Source organism: Aspergillus foveolatus (assembly GCF_047715535.1).
Source record: "Aspergillus foveolatus strain CBS 279.81 unplaced genomic scaffold BDW70scaffold_14, whole genome shotgun sequence".
NCBI classification, from domain to species: domain Eukaryota; kingdom Fungi; phylum Ascomycota; class Eurotiomycetes; order Eurotiales; family Aspergillaceae; genus Aspergillus; species Aspergillus foveolatus.
Window position 1 is genome coordinate 99,140 of NW_027396078.1, and position 21,004 is coordinate 120,143.

Sequence of the window (21,004 nt, forward strand, 5' to 3'; positions counted from 1 at the left end):
AATATTGAACATAGACCACCCGCGTGTCACGGAGATATTTGCGGCGAGCTCATGCGTCGGCGGATTGTTTGCCCTTTTAAGGTCCGCTATCGACCAGTGAGCGAATCAGACATTGGCCAGTTTCGACCAGTACTTGCCAGCCGAGGCAGACTCGAATACGCCGGAGTTCATGGTACCCAAGGTGTTCTCTCTTCATCTTATGCCTGAATCAGCCCTTATTCATCACCACCCTCCTTCAACACATCCACATCAAGTTCTTCCATAACTCCAAGAACAACTCCCAGACTCTCCATAAACCCGTTCACAGCAACTCTCAGCATGCGGTTCGTAGTGGCCTTGTAGGTCGTTTCGAGGACGGTCTGCCCCTCATCGCCGCCCGTACTCTGCGCTCCGGGATCGGGACTCTTGAGTACAAAGTAGCGCCGGACGTGTGGGGAGAGCTCGGCATCGACTTCGAGAGCGCGCATAGCCGAGGAGGCGAGTCGATGGCTTGGAAGGGGGAGGGAGATTGTGCTGTTTATGAGGTTAGTGTGTTAAGAGGGGTAGAGGAGGGGCAGGCTTACAGAGTGCACGGGAACTCGGTATCGGAAGGCTGATTGGCGGCCATCTTGGAAGAGGCAATAAAAGAGGCAACGAGCGATGGTAGTTGAAATATGGAAATAGAATATACTAAGTGCGTGTTTTGTTGGTGTATGCACACAGAAGTTGTTCCTTGACCAGAAACCAGTTGGGTTCGACGCGCTAAAAGCTGGCATCGACGCACTAGTATGCCTCAGGCCAAATGGCGGGTAATCTGGCCCATGCCCCAAAAATTTGTGTTCGTATCTCCCGAGCTACCACAGTTTTTATGGCTTTTAATACCTTTCTATTAATTTATACACATGGTTTGGGATATAGAGCAAGCAAAAGAAGGCAGTGATCTACCCTTGGATAATATACTGGACTAATAGATTACTTGTGCAAGAAAATGTGTGTGGACAAGCATATCAAGCATATTCCCAGCTAGACCGAAAAGGGCACTATGTTTGGACCAATAATCTGAGCAGCCGGGATCGCACCTACTAGCTCGGTCGTGACACTAAAGCTACTAGGTAAACATGCAGTAAATATGCCAAAAGACGAGTTATATTTGAGCTACTGTTTTGATCTATTATGAATATAAAGGGCCCCGAAAACTGCTTGATCTGCGCAGATAGGGATGCTGCTCTTCAGAAGAAGCGACAACATGGGATGGATGCAATGTAGTAGAGCTGAGGTAATACTATCGATAAAAGTCTCCTATTCTTCCAATTCAATGCACGGCGACCCTGATTGGTACGAGTCGAATTCTCGAGATTGTGTATATGATGTTCCTGAAGAACGTGACAGTGTAGCCTGGAAGTGTTCCCAGAGCCGGGAGTAGCATAGACTATTAGGCGAGAGGATAGAGCAACACTCTCCAGATGCCTCAGCGTGATGGGGGGTTCCCAAACCTTCTGCACTTATCGATGAGGACGGTTGTATCAGGCCTACGCTGGGATTTTTGTGCTGTTCTGAGGGCACCTTTAAGATGGAGGCTTGATAATGAATGGCGTCTAATTTTTGGTACAAAGCTACCATTGTTCTGTAAAGCTCCCGCCATTGGTCATGCCAATTGAATGTGCCCGCTTGCTGTAGCTGAGCACATTATCCTCAGGATTTCAGCAATAGACATGCACTTTACTGATCAAGGTCAAATGGCCAGATCACCCTCAGGGTCATTTCATTTTTTACTGGCTCATCATCATCCACGTCCGGGTTTGATACAACAGCTTGCAATATCCCGTCAAAGGTTCTCTATGGGCTAATTGGGTCTCCCTTCATCTCTGGAGGTACCCAACCATCTGACGCAGTATTCAGCAGACCGCATAAATCAGCTTGCAAATTCGGGGCTGTTTCAAACAGTCTATACTCCTTTGCATGGATTATAAGTTCTTCCCGCGTGGGTAAAGGGAAAGGACATCGACCTTCAAACCCTAGCTTTTTCCAGAGCGGAGCAGTTTCAATCATCTCATGGCGTAGTGCCACTGCACCATCCTTCCATGCCCTATAACAGTAACGAAATGGCCGAAAGAGGTTTTCATTCATCAACCGTGGACCTGAGAGCTTGGGTGTTAAGAACTGCGAAGAGAGTTCGAAAGCCTTGGTACATAGTTCACTCCCTATAGCAAAGGCTGGAATTTCATCCGAGTACCAGAACGCAGGTTCAACACTAGTACTCTTCCAATCAATAATGCCCGTAATAACAGAAGGGTCGTCTTGGGAAACAAATATGTTTCTCATATGCAAATCTGGATGGAACATTAATGGCGCGGCGGAATTGCGGATTCTATTATCCACTTAACAAGGAGCGGGCAGATTCTAGAAGAGCCAAGTGCGCTTTAGGCGATCCCTGGCATATCGGTCTCTTCTCGGTTTCGACGTCCTCTCGAGGGGCGCGCGACAGGCCAGAGTCAATATAAGACCATCACAGTAATCGCCAATGCTCAGCCCTAACGGATCTGGTTGTAAGCGAAGTCTCAGAACCGGAGGGGAGTTTCAATAATTGACATTTGGCCGCAACTTATAGGGTCGCTAATTCGTCCTCGCGTAATGATAATACCTCTGTTCCCCGGCATCGCAACCCCAGTATCGCGTGCCGCAGTGCAGACCAATACAGAAGCCATCGCCCAGCGATTGTTTATCAACGGAATCGAGGGTATCATCGAAATAAATGCTCTTATAAGCCGGAAATTCCAAGTCAAATACTTCCTTTATGGTCCGATAGATAGCATTCATGCACCCGACTTGCTGGTCGCCAGCCACTTCGCGCCATTGATCGCATAGTGGAACACCATTTGCATGCTCCATGATTATATATTCGCAGCCAACTGTATCATTCGTATTGCTGCAGTTATGATTCCAGTCGCGGATTTCCGGTATGGGGATGGTTGTCTTCGCTTGTACTGGAAAAACAATGTCTGGTCATCATCTGAAGAATTGATATTATTGATATTGGATTGCGAAACTTACAGTAGCGAACTGTGGCAACTTCAGAAAGTGTAGTCAGCCTCGCTGGTCCTGCCAGCCGAAATGGGAGCCTGGCAACAATTTCCTTGGCGTTGTCCAAGGTAAATATGAGGACCCTGTTGAAGCCTCTTTCAATCTTTCGGCAAGCTCGAATAGTACTTGCGCCAGGACATAGCTCGATAATTTTTCGGCAAAGAGCATCGAAGTTGAATTGGATGTAGCGTGACTCGATCTCGAGTTCATCACGCCGCAACCACCGGCCGCTTGTGTACTTATGTGACTCGATCTCTTCAGTCGCGTTAGTGTTCTTCAAACATCCCCAAGAACATCCTCAAGAAAGGCGCTCGATCATTTCTATACCTATGTTCGCCATACTTGCCGTAGAATTAGCTCTGTTAACTAGATACTGCAAATGAGAACACGAAGTGAATGATTGGGTGAGAAACGGTGAAGACGGAACCGGTCCAACTCGACCTCGCAACGCCTCAGAGACAGAATACCTTACGAGGCGCGGCATCTGTCGTGAGTATGAAACACTCGCCAGAATCTGGCTTAGACATCTTTGGCCGTGGTGGTGAGGTTTGCCATTGATCATGACGCGATGTCACCTGATGTGACGTGGGTTCATGACATTAAATATGTAGAAACAAAGTTTGGTAATGTTAGACATGGTAATACTGTTAAGCAGACTTTAGTTTGTTAGAGGAGGATAATCTATTTTGTGCCGTTTAATGCGAACAGAATTTAACATATAAATAGCAGTCAGTAAGACATATTGTCAGATATGGTCAAAAACAGACCTTTTTAGAAGTCAGTCTCGAGAGGCCCTTGTTAAGGATCAGCTTATAGGTAGCTCAGCCTGTTGACCAAGAAGGAATACCAGTGCCAGTTAAGGTTATGATCATGTATAAGAAGATAGTAAAGCCAAGCTCAGCAGATCTCAAGCGAAGCATCTCTCGGTGTTTACATGAGCCATTATCCCTCCTTCATCACCTGGGGTGGGCTAGATTTAATTGCTCTTGATAATGGTTGTTTCGATTCACCGGCACAGTTTACTCCTGGAGGAAGTTGTTTCCCGCCACGCAACGTCTAACACCAGAAGAGCATGACAGAGCCAACAAGCTTTTTATAGGATTATCGATATCGATGTGTCGTAACCCGGAAATTTGACGTCCAGGAGGGTGAAGCACGATATGAAACTGATGGAAAAAACGCAGAAGACGATGATGAGAATCCGTTGCTGCTGGAAAGTAATGACATGGCCTATCTAGAAGTGGCGCATATCATTCCTCATTTCCTCATGTCTCTTACTGGCATTGAAGGAGACCTTAAACCAGTGCGTCACCATATATGCTAATGACCTCTTGCTGACAGATTTTCCAGGATGGGCAGAAGCAAGTCGCCCATAAGATTCTGAAAATGTTCAACCCCAGCACTGTCCAGCTTATCAACGGAACTGACATTAACCGACCGATGAATGCGCTCACCTTGACTCATGACCTTCATAGGTTGTTCGGGAACTTTGAAGTTGCATTTAAACCATTTCAGGATCAACTGCACACATACAAAATCGACTTTGGAGATATGAACCGCATATTTCGAGGCCACAATCTTCCCGTTACCCGCACGCTCTACATCAACCGGGACTTAAAATAGAACTGCCCTCTCCTCAACTTCTGGAACTTCATCCTCGTATTAGGCGCATTCTTCATCTTAGTGCCGCTGGTGAATATCTCGATGAATTCATTCGGGTTATGGAAGATCTGGAAGGGGAAGAAGTGTGCTCAGATGGGTCCACTCGAATTGCTGAGTATGTCCGTTATAAGTTACTACTAAGTTCAGCAGATGCCTGTTCTCTAGGGATGGAAAGTACAAGACAGGTAATTGATAATAAGTCCTTATACTGGAAGCCTAATAATAGTCAGTAACTGGCTAGCCCACCTTACAATGATACCACCTGACCTGTAACCTGATTGTGGCCTGCTTGTAACCTGCGCATACGGGCAGGTATTGATTGACCTACGAGTTGGCAGCTTGAGTGTCACTTCTAACGTATCTACCTTTGAATTCAATTAATCTATGCAGTAGGTTCTGCAATAGTCTGGTAACCTAAGGAACGGCAAATATCATGAATCGGAAGATTTTGATTGACCACAGTAACAGAAGGGTATTGATTAAATTATATGTTGCTTCTCGTACATCATATCGAAGCGTTGGCCCTATGGCCGAATTGCAAGACATCCGCTGAAGTCGATTTTACGCAACCTCAGCGATGACGTGGTTGAGATTGGAAAGACCAGCTAAGGGCGATCAGCAAGCTATACTGGACAGCATAATTCGAAAAAGAGGACTTACCAGAACCACCTAAGGCGGTCAGAAGGTTCTCAAGGCCGGCAGCATCGACTTCGCCGCTCTGGATGCGGTCAACAAGGCTGTGTGCGAGGTCGCCGAGGTCGGAAACAACACCATCAACGTTGACAACGGGTTGGACAACTGAGTAAACGTCCGTCAGCTGGGTTTGAATGGTGGTGTTTGAGAGAATGCCTACCGTCGACGACGCTGGAGACGACATTGCCCGCCAGGTGAACGACGTCCTGCACAATACCGGTGTTTCCGACAAGGTCGACGACTCCGCCGACGACGTCGCTCAGGAGGTTGCGAATGCCGACAAGTTCTAGACAAGTTAGCATGGCTTTATTGGCATGGTTTACAATGATCGTACCGTTCTTGGTGTCAGCAAGGACTTCCTGGGTGTCGGGGCCAAGAATGGCACTGTCGACGTGGTCGAGGACTTTGTCGAGTTGGGCCACGGTAGAGTTAAGCTTGACAGTGTTGAGGCCTGGCACCGCAGCAGCAGTGGCGGTGCTGGCGACGGCAAATGAGGCGATGAGTCCAGTGAACTTCATTGTGATGGATTAAAAAGGATTAAGAGAGGTAAGAGAGTGACGCTGGTCAGATAGAGTGGAAGTCTAGGTAAAGAATGACAGGAACGGGATGCTTTGAACCACTTTGCCGATGAAATTGAAAGATATTGCGCAGGGCTGGCGACTGCCTTATATATACCGGCGATGGATTCTCGCCATCTCTACCTTGACACTACTTTGGTTCCTGCATCGCCCGTGCAGATCAGGAGCGGACCGGATGCTGTTCGTGGGATTAGTGATTCACAGGTACGGACATAGCTCCTTGTACGGAAATAGCTCCTCGAAGACGACAAATAGCGTGGAAGAATAGTGATCGACTGGAAAGGATTTGGCATCAAATACTCCACAGCAGTTGGCTTGATATTGGGACTCTGCCAAGAGCTGACATCGCCTACAGTGCGTATATTCAGCGGCCGAGCGGACTTTACGCCGGACGGCTGGATTATGGCTGGATTGGACCAATGGCGGCAAACTGGAGGTTTCTTTGGCATACCTACGCTTCGCAAAAAATTCCCATTGAAAAGCCCTTGGGTGTGCATGGCTTCGCCGGCGGTTGCATCATGGCAGGCAAAAAGCAGGCAAGTCGGCATGGAGACAATGATGGCCGACGAAGCTATAGAATGTCGATCCTGCGCCTTTATCTTTGAACGAAGGCCAATCCCAAGACAGTCTGCGGAGAACCGGAGAAAATATAGCTGGGAAACGGCCATCGGACCCAGGGTTCGTGAGCAATAGCTCGGCTACGCAATGCTGGACACGGGGCTGAAGAATGCCCAACCCCGAGAAAAGCCGCCCATGCTGTGTGGGCAATACTTTGCGAATGCTCGCGTAGCAGGAGAATTTCGGGGATTGACGATTACCTCTAATAAGGGCTGGCCTCCCAGTTGGCCTTAAAGGAACTAATCAGGACATTACGGCTTTCTTTGGATTCAAAACCTGATAAGATGCCGTAGTTACCCGGCTTGTTTGTTCCAGGCTCGTCATGAGTCATTAGGATTAAGCAAGCAGTGGTGCCTGATTTAACGGCCAAAAATTAGCTGTCCGCTAGCTTGATGCTTAGTGGAGAGTTCCCTAAAGTCCATGGACTGAGAGCGTCTGGTCCCTGGATCTCCCGCGCTAACGGTCGATCAACGCCACTTGCCAATGAGCGTGGTCAGCTAGCGCGTCCAATAGCACAACAATGATGATCTTCAAGTTTTATTGACTTTGGCCAATTCTGTCAAAACGATGGAAATTGATTTGATTGTATCGGGACTCGGCAGCTGCCATTATTCCTGGCTGAGGAGCTGCAATGAATCTAGACCGAGCCAGTCTTCCCTTGTGGAAGGGGCAATCTATTCATCTGGACCATGTATCGGCTGTTCCAGATGTAATCCCGATGCAATTCTCCCTAGCCGCAAAACCTGGCAGAGTGCATGCCATGATCGCCGTGACCAGGCTCGTTGGTGAAGCAGAACATGCGAGCAGTGGCGAATGTGTGGGCGCGAATCCGCTAAGTGGCAGTCTCGCTCTCGCCGGTGGAAGCTCTACAAGTGCAGCGGCCCTAGTGAATGACCGATTGAGTGCCGATGCACCGACGCTGCCTGTATTGGGCCGCAGCGCCGTCTCGGAGGTAGTATGGGTGGGAAACGGCTCTGGGCGGATCTACGTATCAACCATGTGGGAACGAACTGGGAACGGACGTTTGGAGGTCCATTGCCAGGATTTATTCAGGATGAGCAGCTTCGGAAACCGCCTGCCAGACCCGACGACGACCGGTCTCGGACCATGGCATGGATGAGTTTGCGTAAATTGCATATACTAGGTAAGAAATCTCTTAGTTGCCTCACTTGAAATTTTCGCAATCATCGTGCAGGAGCTGTAACCGAGACGAACTCCGTTGTTTATTATATGCGACTATGCCCCTGTTTTTCGATACTACCTTCTTCATTGAGCCGGTACGATTGATGCAACAGATCACCGCAGACGCACCAGTCATGCCCTAATCATGCTGCCATTTCCTTCTCAGAACCAGGGCTCTTCATGGCCGGGGCCTTTCGGGCCCTTCCCTTGCCGCCTGTTGAAGTCGGTAACGGTTAAACGGGCTCGCGTAGTGGATGGCGGCTCACTGCTTGGGTGCAAAATCGTCGCTAGGAAAACGCCATTACCGGTGCCTAAAACGCCAAACAGAGAATCTCCATAGCTATACCTAATGGAACATCCATTGTACCACTCCTTACGATAGAAAGATCCATCCCCTCCGCAACGGCACTTCCTACGGTCACTTCCCAGCTGGGCCGTTCCCGGCGCAACGCAGCGACCTAGCCCATACCCGCCAACCTAAAGCACTATCAACCTGCCCTAGTGATAGACATTCGCTTGGTCTCCAGATATCCTGGCCGCGCACAGCTAGGACCACTTACCACCCGCACCGGGGCGCGTTCGAAAATGTACGTCGAACTTGTCCTTAGGAACACTACTGGGCAACAGCTGTGGCATTGGCTCATGCATTACAGTGACGGGATTTATTGCTCTTATCCACTCCCATTGGGGGAGTGGAACCAGCCGGCCCTCTGTGCTCAGTCAGGGTGTTTAGACGTATGACTAGGTTGGTACCATAATGACTTCAGTTCCTGCTCCATCATGCCACGGGGAAATGCGTAAAATAAGCTCACGTCGGATCCTTCCGTGAACGAGATTTATCTATCATGTCTAAAAGAACACTCCGTGTCTGAATTACGGGGTGGATCTCACCCTACGGTCGTCGGGTAGTTTTCATCGCTCTTTATCGAATATAGCAGCTTGCGATGCTATGGACCGCTTATCGTCGGCATTGCGGCAGGTCAGACGTCGAATATGCTACAAGAATGTCCCAAGCTGGACAGACAACCGCCCATACTGGGAAAAGCTTCCACCTGAACTGGTGTTTTGCATCACGGACTCTCTGGACGAGCCTGATACTGTCTGCCTCGCGCTCTGCAGCCATCACCTGCTCGCTGTAATCAGCAAGAGCAATCCGCCCGCACTGTTTCCCCGAACCCGTTCTAGATTGAAAGCGTTCGTCCTCACTCGAATAGCTCGCGACATCCCAGGCATGTTCTGCTGCCACCGATGTGCAAAGTCGCAGCGGATCGCGGATGTTACACATCCAGCATCATCCCAGACAGACAGACATAATCCGTGCCCCGATGTATTCAAACCGGGCATGGATAACGTACTCGGGCCTCTGTGGATGTTTTTCAGCGTGCATTGCGCCGGAGTCACATTGTATGATTTCCGGCATTGCCGTTTATCGGCCGCGATGAAGAATCATTACCACGGCCCTGAACATCAAGAAGGAGTTACGGCTGATTCGCTGGCGTATACAGAGGTAAGCCGTAACCTGCTGCTGAATCCGGCTGTTACAACGTTGCTATCCGTTGAGGGACGGGTCTGCCCGCTTGACGAGGCTGGAGACGGAGCCTCAACATCGAGCCTGGTCCTCCAGGTCCAGAGCTTGGCGCTATTCCATGATAGCCTCGACATGGACACTGTCATTTCAGGGGTCAGTCATGTGCCCATTTGTCCGCATGGACAGATCCGTCATGTTATTGCAGATACAGCTTCGGCGCGGGCTTGCGGTCTTTATTTCAACAAATCCGAACTGATCAAGCATATGTGCTGCTGGACGTGCGGAGTGGAGTTCCGGCTCAATGTGCGTCATTGTGGAGCCGATTAAGACCCAAAGACAGCAGTCGTTGTCACGAAATGGGCAGAGTTGGGAGCTGGATTGGACATGGAGGACCCGAAGTGGAAGCGTCTCACCACTGAAGAGCATGCCCACGGGCGGAGCACCATCACTACCGCACCTGGGACGGTTTTACAGCTCTTTCGCGACGCTTCACAAGATCAGGGGTGGGAGAGTGATCGAACCGAGCGCAATGGAACTCTCTTGGTGATGGAGAAGTACCGACGCCTCCTGCACGAACGAGGCGGTATATTTTATTCGTCTGTACCTGGTCACAGGAGAAGGTAGGCGACGCAATGGAATAGCCAGTATAAAGGTGCTTTGAGCTCCATGGATGACATGATACACTTCCCATCTAGTACGATGGCTGCTTGAAGCTGATCATGAAAAAATTCATGTTGCAACCATTCCCAGGGGCGCTGTAGGGGCACTGTCTATAATCACTATTAGTAATGGATAAAGACTGCACACACAATTTAGACCAATAGGTAGTCAGGGCTAAGATTATCTGCATGTACCACACTGACAGATTTTATCTGACCTTCAATCCGATGTTGGACAGCATAATTTTAGGATTCTTCAAACGCAGCGACCAAAGCGGTCGTGACAGATCGTTTTGTAATTGATGACAGACCCCAGCTATTTGAGTAAGAGCAAATGCTCTGATGAACGTCCTGAGATAGGGCCCTGGCGAAGATAGGACGTCTACTGCTTGACGAGGTGCATCCGGAACCCTATCCGGAACCTTTGCTCGATGGACAACCTGAGCACGAGGTTGCGGCGTTAATCCTTTCTGAACCTGACAGGCTGACGATTAAGTGTTTCCTTGGCTACACCCTCTTTTAATGAAAACAAAGAGCCCTTAAAGACTATATAAATACCAACACCGCCCTTGCTCATTCTAACCACAGACCCATACTCTCATTATGTATGGCGCGACCAAAGACAAAGACTACTGTACCTCTAGAATACCATGACTGGCTCTCCCCAATTATTGCCGAGCCGGAGAGTCTGTAGAACGGCAGCAACCAAGCTTTCCAGGCATTGTCCGCTTAAGGGCCCCGGCGGACATTTGATCTCGTCACCCAGATCTCGCCCTTGACGTTGCACACAGACACGAAGCGATACTGCCCAGTCCATGATGCAGAGACTTTAGCTCTCAGTGTGACCTCGTTTTGGACAAAAGACAAATTGGGATACTGGAGCCCTGGTATAGAGGTGTTATGGTTGTTGAGGCTCCGTGACCTATCGATCATGATCCGGACGTTGACGCATCATATACTTGCCCATTGCTGGGAGCTGGGCGATGGAATCGTGTCCTAAGTGCGAGTTATGGTGAGGCGTACTGTGAAGCTGTTGACGTGGTGGGTGGTTAGATGCTGAGGGAGGATATGGATGGGATTTCCTGCAGTGGCGAGGCGAGAAGACTTATGAGCGGAGAACTTACTGCGATTTTTCGAATAAGGATAAAATAACGAGTAAGGCAGAAGCTTACACGGCCCAATAAGTATACACTGTACATTATAGCTCGTCGGCTAGCGCATCAGAAGAAAAATCTGGTCCAGGGGCACGGAAGCAACCGATGATTCGTGATGATTCGACCCAACGTACCCATGTTCTGGTAGCATAGAGTGACAATCCCATGAGTTTGGTTTCGGGAGCTACGATGGGAATAGTTATGATCTCTCGGGTTCCACTGGCTGATCCATGTACATCCAGGCAAGGTGCAGGGTGCCAGCCCTTGGGCACATAGCGGCTAGGCAGCGTCATGTTGATGCACTCTGACAAATGCCCCACCGTTCCTCCCCAAGTTCGTCTCAGATCGAGGTAAGTTCATGACTGATGATGATGACACGATCTGCATCGAGATCCTTGTTTTGGAGATCGCGGTCGAGATCTGCGGTGGGTCCATCTCTATACGAGGACAGATCCTCCCTTGGCCCTGAGGACAACCTTAAGGGCTGGCAACACTCTGTATTGCTCAGCAATTGTGCAGCATCTCATAGACTCGGTGGGTGGTACAGTCAGTGCTATTGGCATCAGCAACGAGCCATGTCTGGGCGCCCAGCATGCTCTATGAAGCAGGTGAAACGAGCGCCTCAGAAACTCTACGCATGATTCGATGTGGGCAGATCAACACTAAGGACTGCGTCTGATTCTATCAACCTGTCGTCATGTCCCCACTGGCCAAATAGATGGACACGCAGCATCGTATCCTTAAAAACAAACAATAAACTCTTATACTTGGCGCCGCTCACCTAGAGTGCATCCCGTCTATAGCAAACATGGTTGCCAACCAAGAAGAGCATCAGCACGAAGACCGCATAAACTCGGAGGCCGCCAGCCGCGGTCTCCGTCGAACGGGCAGCAAGACTATGGACTGGGACCGCTCGCATGAGGACTTTCCGCGCAACTGGCCCGTCCCCCGCAAAGTCTACGACGACCTGGTCATCCTATTCTGGGAATTTTATACCTCTCTGCTAAGCACGACTGGAGCGTCAGCCTCCGAGTCGGCCATGATCGAGTACGGTCTCAGCAGAGTCGTCTCCCTCACGGGCTACCAGTTCATGTACGGGATGGGACAGGCATTTGGGGCAGTCATCATGCCCCCGTTCTCCGAGGCGCTGGGCCGGCGTCTCTCCTACCTCATTTCGGCAGGGACTTATGTCGTTGCCTGCATTCTCACAGGGGTCGTCCCCTCACCGGCCGGTGCGTTCATCGGCCGGTTCATTGCTGGATTCTCGGCGGCGGTGCCGGCCATCGTATTAGCGGGGAGCATTGAGGATCAGTATAGCAGTCGGCCAAGGCTCTGGTTCCTCTGGCTATGGAATTGCTGCACCATGCTAGGTCTGGCTGCTGGGCCGATCTACGGGTCTTATATTGCTGATGCGATCGGGTGGTAAGTTCCTCGTCTTGTAGCTGGTATTTTAAGTTTATTTCTATCTCTTGCTTTATGATTTTCCCCCCCTATCTATTTTCATGCTAATGCGATTATAACAGGCGCTGGATATACCACACCGGCGCCATGGTCTCGGCCGTTGTGTTTGCCCTCATGCTGCTCATCCGCGAAAGCCGTCCAACCACGCTCCTGGCGCGCCGGTTCGAGGAACTAAAATTAAGGCTGCAGGAGGATAATATCGACTTGAAGATGGATATCCCCAGCCGGGACCGTATTAGAAACATCCATGAACTGGTCCAGACGATCATCATCCGTCCCACCAAGCTCGGCGTCACAGAGCCGATTATCATCCTCGTCGCCGTCCTCAACGCCTCGGCCTGGGGCATGCTCTACCTCTTTACCGAGTCCTTTACTGTCGTCTACAGCGGCTTTGGGTTCAGCTCCCGTGCGACCTCGCTGCCATTCCTCGCCCTGATCCCCGGCATCATCACCAGCGGCCTCTGCCGCCACTGGGACCACCACCGTCTGAACAAGCGAGAAAAGCAAGGACAGGGACCGGTACCTGAGGACAAGATCGACGGCTTCGTCGTTGCCGCCCCGGCGCTAGCTATCGGCCTCTGGATCTTCGGCTGGACGGTGCCGCCCATCGTGCATGTGCATTGGATCGGCTCTATGTTCGGCGTGGCCCTGATTGGGTTTGCGGCGACGGAGTTCTCCTACACACTGAGTGGGTACCTTGCAGACGCATATACAATCTATGCTGGCTCTGCGATGGCTGCGAGCTCGGTGCTCAAGGCCATTGCTTCGGGGTGTTTACCGCTGTTCGCGTACCCGATGTATTCGGGTCTCGGGTCGAATGTCGCCACAAGTATCATTGCGGCGCTTGCGACAGTGTACTGTATTACGCCGTGGGTATTTGTCAAGTATGGGCTAAGGTTGAGGGAAAAGAGTCCGTTTGCCAGGTATAGTGCAGAGATTAGTGACGGGTAGGGCGGATTGAGAGTACCTATGGGAGTACATAGAGAACAGACGGAGCATTCATGCATAGCGTGCCATTCTGGTGAGAAATCTGGCCTGTAAATATCTAAGCCACTTTTATCAGTAATAGATAGGTTGCAGGCAGCCCTAAGCGATGCCCGCCTAAGGCACTGCTTGCCTAAAGTGCTGACTGCCAAAAGCTTGCGTGCCTAAAGCCTGCTTGCCTGGAGCCTTGCTGCAAGTGTGAGGGACATCGTAGATTCCATCTCAAGAAAGGCAACAAGGGGAAGGCATTCCTTGGTCCAAGCAATAATGGAGGCCATCTAGACTTTCCATCTTCTTTGCATCTGGAACTTAAGGGTGGTAATTGGGATCTCATCAAGAGTTGCTATCCCATTGTATTCAAAAGCTCTATTCCTTGCCCTAAAACCAGATAATCCATCTATCCTATGCTCATCACACTCTCCCATCGCTTCCACCTTGTCGAGTTGCAACGTCACTCCACTGATAATAATACTTATAGCGTATATATTCCCCACGGCAACACGAGCCGAAGCATTGATCACCTGGTTATGATAGGTTTTGTTTAGCATAATAGGGTCAAGAAGAGGAGAGGACTGGACAAACCATTGTATGGCAGCTGGGCCGCCTCGATCTTCTGCGGTCTCTTTGGTTCTTTTCTGCAATCGTTAGCTAGCAACTCAGTCTTTTCACAAGTGACTTACTCAATCAAGCAGACAATGCTATCAGAGTCTGAAGCTGCCGCGGCTGCTGCCTTCCTAGGCATAGACGGCTGCGGATCCAGCAGAGTGCGGATCCTCTCTCTGACACTCTCTTTGCCCATATTGAACGGCGCTTGAAACATGAACAGACGGACAGATGACAGACAGACAGACGAGAGCACCTGCCCTTATAAGGGCGCGCAGCCGTATCCTGTGCGAGGCCAGGCCGGCCAAGTCTATGTGTGATAGGCTCCCCGTCGTCCGCCGAGGAATCTCGGCCAACGCCCAGCGCTGCGGTCATCATTGCCCAATCAGTTAACTAGGTCGTCGCGAAGAAATTCCGAAATGACTAGAGACTCTTATCATTATCGCGGGGCACGGGGTGCACCCCTTCTCTTGGTTCGGTGGAGGAGTGAGATCTAATCTAACATCTGACAGCTGCACGGGCCGTGCTGGTCTTGGGAGGTGGCTTGGTGCGATTATAGCGGCTGATAGTGCGAGAGCTCTATCCACTGGAATCTAGATAAGCCGTCTCATATATGCCTGTTCTAGCTACCTAAAACCGTGTCCTAAAATCCCACCCCACACAAATGCCCCTCGCAACAACAAACGCCACCGTCGCGAGGAAATACATCCCTCCGCCAAAGCCAATCAGCGCGTCGTACTGTCCATTATTAGCGACGAGAATGGCACCTGCGATTGGGATCCCCGTCAAGGTGCCGACGCTTGCAATGGTAAAGGTTGTTCCATTCCGCTGCCCGTACTCCTCGACTCTGCAGACCTGCGATATGCACACGGGGGTGAGGCTGATGGCGGCGCCGCTTGAAAAGCCAAACAGGATCGCGTAGCAGATTACTCCGGCCAGATTGGCGTCGACAGGGATCCAGAGCGCGAGGGTGAGGATCGAGCAGAGAAGGGATGTGGCGATCATCACGTTGAACCGGCCCAGTCTGTCGGCGACGAGGCCGGGCAGGAACCGGCCGGGCACAGCACCGGCATTCAGAAGCGGAATAAGAGCGTAGGATAGTGTGGTATCGATGCCCGCATGCAGCGCGCAGCTGCTGATGTATGTGATGGGGACGAAGACGGCGAATTCGACCAGGAAGACGGCGGCAGTTGTGCTGGCATATCTTGCGTCCTTGAGGGCCCTGAAGTCAATCGCAGCTGACTTTCCGCTAGGTCGAGGGAGACGAGTGCGCATCAGAAGGCAGGCGACCGTCAAGAGGACTGCCGACACGATGGCGATGATGCGGATCGCCCACCCGAACCCGATCTTTGGCGCCGCGTACATGATGATCAGTGGGAATGCGACGCCTCCCAGGCCGCCAGCGGTGCAGGCGATGCCAGTCGCTATGCCACGGCGAACGTTGAACCAGTGTCCGATCACTGAGATGGCCGGGTTGAAGAGGGTACAGGCTGAGAGGCCCCCAAGGACGCTGAACGAGAGGAAGATTTGGTAGTACTCTGAGACCGTAATCAGCAACTGCCTCATGCCAAAAATTCAAGGGGAATTAGAGGACGTACCAATACTGAAGCTGAAGCAGAGGAGAGACGCGACCATCCCTATTGATCCCGGCACGACAACGTATAACGGCCCGTAGCAGTCAAAGATAGGCCCGGCTTGAGCGCCCCCAACGTAGAGGAAGAAGGCGTAGGCGCCATAGATCCAGCCAATGTCAGACTCGGAGTAGTCGGTCAACTGGTAGCTGCTTGTCCATGCGTGCAGTGTGCCCAAGCTGTTGAGCAGGCCCATCGAGGGAACCATGGCGCACCATGCCCCGAGCACTATGAGCCATGCTTCTATGCCTCCTTCGGGATACTTTGTCGATTCGGGGTCTGAGATCAACATGGCTTTAGGACGTGGTGGGATACCTCTGACTCGTCCTCTTGACATCAAGTTAGGGCATCGCCGCCTGATATACAAAGCCAAAGGCAGGGCTGGCGGGTCCCCTCGGCGAAATAAGGCCCTTGTGGATCGATGGCTTTCTAATCATCGGCCATCTTGCATTCTGATTTGCGCATAGAGCAATTGTGGATCTTTTCTGCACATCTTTTGCCGGCGAAACGCCCACCGTTTGTATATCTGTCTCCGTCGGTCCCTAGTAAGCTATGCAAGCATAGACTCGTTAAGAATGGCGTCCCCAATCCGCCGGCCATACCGGTCCAAGCGACATCCTCCCTGCGATCGATGCCGACAGAAGAAGCTCCGCTGCGATCCTGATGACCAGATCGGCTGCCGGCGATGCCAGGCCAGCGGCACCCTCTGCTCCTTCGCTCGCCTACACCGAGCGGTCTCCATGCCAGTCGCCTTTACCAGTCCAACGCCCGGGAACTCTGAGCCGAGCCTACAGCCCATCGCGCCTGCGGCGTATCTGCCGGAACCGGCAAGGCCGTTGATCTTCCCCGTCGGCGAACGCTCCTCCGGCCAGCAGGCCATCCAGACGCTGGACCTGCTCCCGGATGTTTCAGCACAGCTGGTGGGTAGCTCGGGCGAGTCGGACCCATTCCTACTGCGTCACTGCAAGTTCGACGACTACGGCTTTTTGCACTTCCATCAAGTCCGTTTTCGCAATGCTGGTGGCGTCCCACTGAACGAGAAGATCCCCGTTCACTATCTCGTCACCGACAATGCTCTCTATGAGTCGGCGGCCGCCTCAACGAGGGCTGCCAGAGGGTGTCCCAGCCCGCGCCAGGAACTCGATGTCCTGGTCCCTGTAGACCATGGCCAGCGCCTGATCTCCCTCTTCCTCACCCATGTCTTTCCTAGTCTACCGGTGGTGTCTACTTTCATCGCCTCCCAGGACGTGCAAACCATTCCCGTCCATCTGCTAGCCGCCTTGTATGCATCAGCTCTACCGTTCGCCAAATATGACGAGTATCTCTCCATTATCTATGCTTATCAAGCGCCTCCAGCCACCCAGCTATGGCGTCTGACGCTCGATCTCATCCTCGAAGAGATCCACCGACCCCATCTCTCCGTCCTGCAGGCCGGTCTTTTGTATCTCCACAAACCGTGCGAAAGTGCACAAGCAGCCGCACTAGCCAGTACCCCATTTATCTGGTCATTTGTTGGATTGATGGTCGGCCTTGCAATGTCTCTAGGCTTGCAGCTGGAATGTCGGCCGATGGGCATCCCTTTTTGGGAGCGCCGCATCCGGAGACGTCTCTGGTGGGCAATTTACAGTGAGGATAAATGGCGTGCATTGCTAATGGGACGGCCGCCGTACATAAACGAGTATGAATGGGATGTCACTGATATCGATGAAGCGGATTTAGAATCTGTGCCCGCTGAACGGTTTGTGCGTATGGTGAAAATGGCGAGGATTGTGGATGAGGTGCAGAGCTCTTTATAGTGAGTCTTTTGTCTTTTGTCTTTTCTCTTTTTCTTTTTCTTTTCCTTTCCCATTCTTATTTTTTACTTTTATTTTATATTTCATTTCATTTCATTTTATTTTTTATTTTTTCCTCCACAAATTTCACGAGAACAGGCTAACCATGTGAACATTATAGCTCCCTCCGCGCTGCTCAGCGCCTGTCCTCCAACTTTTCAGAGTCTCTACAAATTTCGCGGATGCTTCTTCGCAAGTTACAAGAGTGGTTCTCCCTCATTCCATCATCGCAGGATGGGAACCCTGGTAGCCCAGAATTATCCACATGTGTCCACTTCGCTTACCTCCTGCTCAAGGTTTTCATCTTTCGCGCACTGCTCCGCCCTATGGTCCCTAATAAGCCTCCACCCCGGCTAATAGACGAGAACGAGCAGATTCCACTTTTTTCAGAGCTGACAGTAGATGACTACATCGCCCAGGTCATTGGTGAAGAAAACGTGGCGGAAGATATCCCAGCGACTACAGCGACAGACGACGACAAGTCCATCCCTATCATTCTCAATGCCGCAGAAACCTGCGCGACGAATATGCTCCGTCTTATATCACGCATTGAATCTACGGAGATAGGTTCTTTCTGGTACTCCTGTTCGTCTGCACTGGCCCAATCCCTTATTGCTAGGATCGCTAACTATATCTTCAGGGTGTCGCATCGGCTTTGCGACGGTCAGCAACTTCATGCTCCTCCTACTTATCCAGACACCTAGTAAAGAGCACGCGATTCGTGCTAAGCGCTTAGTCTATGGCTGGCAGCAAGCTCTTCGCAGCCAGAGCCGAAACTGGGATATGATGGACTTGGGCCTCGTGCGGCTGCATGGGCTGCTGGGGTTGGGACTGGGGAACGCATTTTGGCTTCCGGATCATGTGAGGGAGGTAATCGAGTCTGTAGAATAGAAGATAGAGATAATGAGATATGAGATGGATGCAAGCTATGGAGAGCTAGGCTTTTAGCCCTAGGTTGGGCATAGTACATGGTACGATGTAAAACTCATAACCGCTTCCCTTTATGCTTGACAACTTCCTCTTTGACTATCGAAGTCTAGGTTATATGCTTTTGCAAATACTATTATGAAGTAAAAATGTAGACAAATCCAAATATTCTGATCTGCCTCCCATCCATGTTATGGGAAGGCGTCCGCACAGATTGGGAAAAAGCTCCACCAGTGTTCGCAGAAGGCGCTGCAGAATTTAAACCCCTCTATAGGACATATTCATGCTCTTCTTCCGTTTTCTCTCTCATATCCAAACCAGCAAGGGTCAGAATGCGCCTGACCAAGATCCCCAAACTCACCCCCTCCGGCCTTAAAATCAACCAAAGCCGGCTCTGGGAGACCATCCACGAGACCTGTAAATGGGGCGCTGCGCATCGCTGGGGAGAGTACGTGTCGTAAAAATACCCATATCCACCTCACTAAACTATATTTTGCACTCCAGACTGACATGTTCACGGCCAGAAACCCCCACGAAACAGGCATGGCGCGCCTAACGCTGAATGAGGACGACGCGCGCGTGCGCCGGTGGTTCAGCGACGAGGTGCAGAAACTTGGGTGCGAGGTAACTGTTGACCAGATGGGGAATATGTTTGCGAGACAGCAGGGGAGATTGGGGCTACGTAGGCCCATGATTGCGATCGGGAGTCATCTGGATACGCAGCCGAGGGGTGGAAGATATGACGGTATCCTAGGAGTTGTAGGGGCGTTGGAGGTGTTGAGGACGATGAAGGAGAGTGGATTCCGTACGGGGAGCGATATTGGGATTGTGAATTGGACAAAGTATGTACTCTCGCACTTATACCACTACTGTGTGTATCTACTGGAATTGAGACTTGTCTATCATTATACCATGCTGACAGCATACAGTGAAGAAGGCGCCCGGTTCCCAAAATCCATGTGCTCGTCTGGAGTGTGGGCTGGCGAGATCCCACTCCAGCAGGCCTGGGATCTGCGCGACATCACCGACGACAGAGTCACGCTGCGGTCGGAACTCGAGAGACATGGGTACCTCGGTGAAACCCCTTGTTCGCATGCAGTGAACCCCCTCGCTGCGCATTTTGAGCTGCATATCGAACAGGGCCCGATCCTGCAGGATTCAGGACGGTCAGTCGGTGTGGTCATGGGGGCTCAGGGGTATAGATGGCTCAAGTTCACTGTGACCGGACAGGACGCGCACACGGGGACGACGCCATTGTCCGCGCGACGGGATCCGCTACTTGCGGCCAGCAAGATGGTGGTTGCCAGTAATCAGATCGCGAAGCGTTTTGGGGCGCTGGCTTCAACGGGTATCCTTAAGATACCTGAAAACTCATCCACAAACACGATTGTCTCGGAGGTGGTGTTTACCCTCGATATCAGGCATCCAGAAGATGCTGTTGTCCGCACCGTGGAGGAGGAGTGTCTACAGTCGTTCAAGGCCATCTCGGCAGAAGACGGGAAGGGTGTTGAGATCAACTGGACGGTCGAGACGGACTCGCCGGCTGTCAAATTCCATGCGGACTGCACTGGCGTAATCAAGAGCGCAGCCGAGGCGTTACTTGGGCCGGAGGGCTGGATGGAGATGACCAGCGGTGCTGGACATGACAGTGTCTATACGAGTCGACACTGTCCCACGGCGATGATCTTTGTGCCGTGTCGAGATGGAGTCAGTCACCATCCGACAGAATACTGCTCCCCGGAAGACTGGTATGCTTCCTTCCTCCTTTCTTTCTCTTTCGTCTGTGTGAAGAGTCGAAGAGTGCTAATGAAGGCTTCAGTGCGCTTGGGGCTCAGGTTTTGCTGGAGAGTGTGGTTGGGTATGATCGGTTTCTGACTGAGGGCGATGGACGTGAGCGTGAACATTGAACGTCCAAGGTCTTTCTATGAGTGCCTGCAGGCATTCAGCCATTGAGGAAGAGTCGACGAACGGCTGATGGTCGTGACTTGTGTTCGCGGGTGCCCTGAATATACAGGAAAGTGATACATGGTGTGAGAACTGTGATCTTGATCAGGTATATTCCGCTTGGGGTTCAGGTCATTGTATTGAGGCCGTGTCATCTTAGCTTGTGGATACAGGACAGACATCCTAAGAGCATCGTCGCGGAGACGAAATTTAGTGATATAGATATTCGACCTCATTGACGACTGGGGCATGTTTGATGACAGTAAGTATAACGGAAGCATACAATAGTAATATTGTCAACATATACAATGCACATTAAGCTATAGCATTTCGCCTATAAAAAGCCTAATTAGGGTTAGGTTCCTGTGGCCTTCCACTTTGATAGAGCGCTGCACGACTGATCTATACGTTCTAAACGGAAGGCAATCCATGATGTTCTTTTCATCGTCAAATATCGGCGTGAGAAGAGGAGGTACGACCTAGGATTA

General features: G+C 51.1%; 9 protein-coding genes across 9 annotated transcripts; 5 read left to right on the plus strand and 4 right to left on the minus strand.

Moving 5' to 3' along the window:
- Nucleotides 1–52: 52 nt before the first annotated feature.
- Nucleotides 53–705, minus strand: BDW70DRAFT_22711 (CTAG/PCC1 family protein). Its single transcript, XM_073743544.1, has 2 exons — nt 564–705; nt 53–513 (listed from the first exon to the last, which is right to left on the minus strand). The coding sequence occupies exons 1-2, from the start codon at nt 605–607 to the stop codon at nt 216–218; spliced, it is 342 nt and encodes a 113-aa protein (XP_073597580.1). The 5' UTR covers nt 608–705; the 3' UTR covers nt 53–215.
- Nucleotides 706–1,341: 636 nt separating this feature from the next.
- Nucleotides 1,342–3,587, minus strand: BDW70DRAFT_166582 (uncharacterized protein; the record flags this gene model as incomplete). The annotated part of the gene is made up of 6 exons (XM_073742023.1): nt 1,342–1,815; nt 1,855–2,045; nt 2,079–2,347; nt 2,621–2,888; nt 3,031–3,298; nt 3,528–3,587. 6 exons carry the CDS (start codon nt 3,585–3,587, stop codon nt 1,699–1,701), a joined length of 1,173 nt encoding a protein of 390 aa, XP_073597581.1. The 3' UTR covers nt 1,342–1,698.
- Nucleotides 3,588–3,960: 373 nt separating this feature from the next.
- On the plus strand, nt 3,961–4,907 carry BDW70DRAFT_133039 (HNH endonuclease signature motif containing protein). The gene is made up of 2 exons (XM_073736259.1): nt 3,961–4,363; nt 4,411–4,907. The coding sequence occupies exons 1-2, from the start codon at nt 4,286–4,288 to the stop codon at nt 4,681–4,683; spliced, it is 351 nt and encodes a 116-aa protein (XP_073597582.1). The 5' UTR covers nt 3,961–4,285; the 3' UTR covers nt 4,684–4,907.
- A 376-nt stretch (nt 4,908–5,283) lies between these two features.
- BDW70DRAFT_158383 (uncharacterized protein) lies at nt 5,284–5,933 on the minus strand (the record flags this gene model as incomplete). Its single annotated transcript, XM_073740499.1, has 4 exons — nt 5,284–5,327; nt 5,383–5,520; nt 5,576–5,701; nt 5,750–5,933. The coding sequence occupies 4 exons, from the start codon at nt 5,931–5,933 to the stop codon at nt 5,284–5,286; spliced, it is 492 nt and encodes a 163-aa protein (XP_073597583.1).
- Nucleotides 5,934–7,242: 1,309 nt separating this feature from the next.
- Nucleotides 7,243–7,731, plus strand: BDW70DRAFT_158384 (uncharacterized protein; the record flags this gene model as incomplete). Its single annotated transcript, XM_073740500.1, has 1 exon — nt 7,243–7,731. One exon carries the CDS (start codon nt 7,243–7,245, stop codon nt 7,729–7,731), a length of 489 nt encoding a protein of 162 aa, XP_073597584.1.
- Nucleotides 7,732–8,742: 1,011 nt separating this feature from the next.
- On the plus strand, nt 8,743–9,945 carry BDW70DRAFT_158385 (uncharacterized protein; the record flags this gene model as incomplete). Its single annotated transcript, XM_073740501.1, has 2 exons — nt 8,743–9,624; nt 9,658–9,945. The coding sequence occupies 2 exons, from the start codon at nt 8,743–8,745 to the stop codon at nt 9,943–9,945; spliced, it is 1,170 nt and encodes a 389-aa protein (XP_073597585.1).
- Nucleotides 9,946–11,942: 1,997 nt separating this feature from the next.
- BDW70DRAFT_166584 (major facilitator superfamily domain-containing protein) lies at nt 11,943–13,546 on the plus strand (the record flags this gene model as incomplete). Its single annotated transcript, XM_073742024.1, has 2 exons — nt 11,943–12,556; nt 12,658–13,546. 2 exons carry the CDS (start codon nt 11,943–11,945, stop codon nt 13,544–13,546), a joined length of 1,503 nt encoding a protein of 500 aa, XP_073597586.1.
- A 1,266-nt stretch (nt 13,547–14,812) lies between these two features.
- Nucleotides 14,813–16,150, minus strand: BDW70DRAFT_166585 (major facilitator superfamily domain-containing protein; the record flags this gene model as incomplete). The annotated part of the gene is made up of 2 exons (XM_073742025.1): nt 14,813–15,743; nt 15,777–16,150. 2 exons carry the CDS (start codon nt 16,148–16,150, stop codon nt 14,813–14,815), a joined length of 1,305 nt encoding a protein of 434 aa, XP_073597587.1.
- Nucleotides 16,151–16,388: 238 nt separating this feature from the next.
- BDW70DRAFT_166586 (uncharacterized protein) lies at nt 16,389–20,479 on the plus strand (the record flags this gene model as incomplete). Its single annotated transcript, XM_073742026.1, has 7 exons — nt 16,389–17,608; nt 17,767–18,230; nt 18,286–18,515; nt 18,920–19,020; nt 19,097–19,414; nt 19,502–20,320; nt 20,392–20,479. 7 exons carry the CDS (start codon nt 16,389–16,391, stop codon nt 20,477–20,479), a joined length of 3,240 nt encoding a protein of 1,079 aa, XP_073597588.1.
- Between the last annotated feature and the right edge of the window lie 525 nt (nt 20,480–21,004).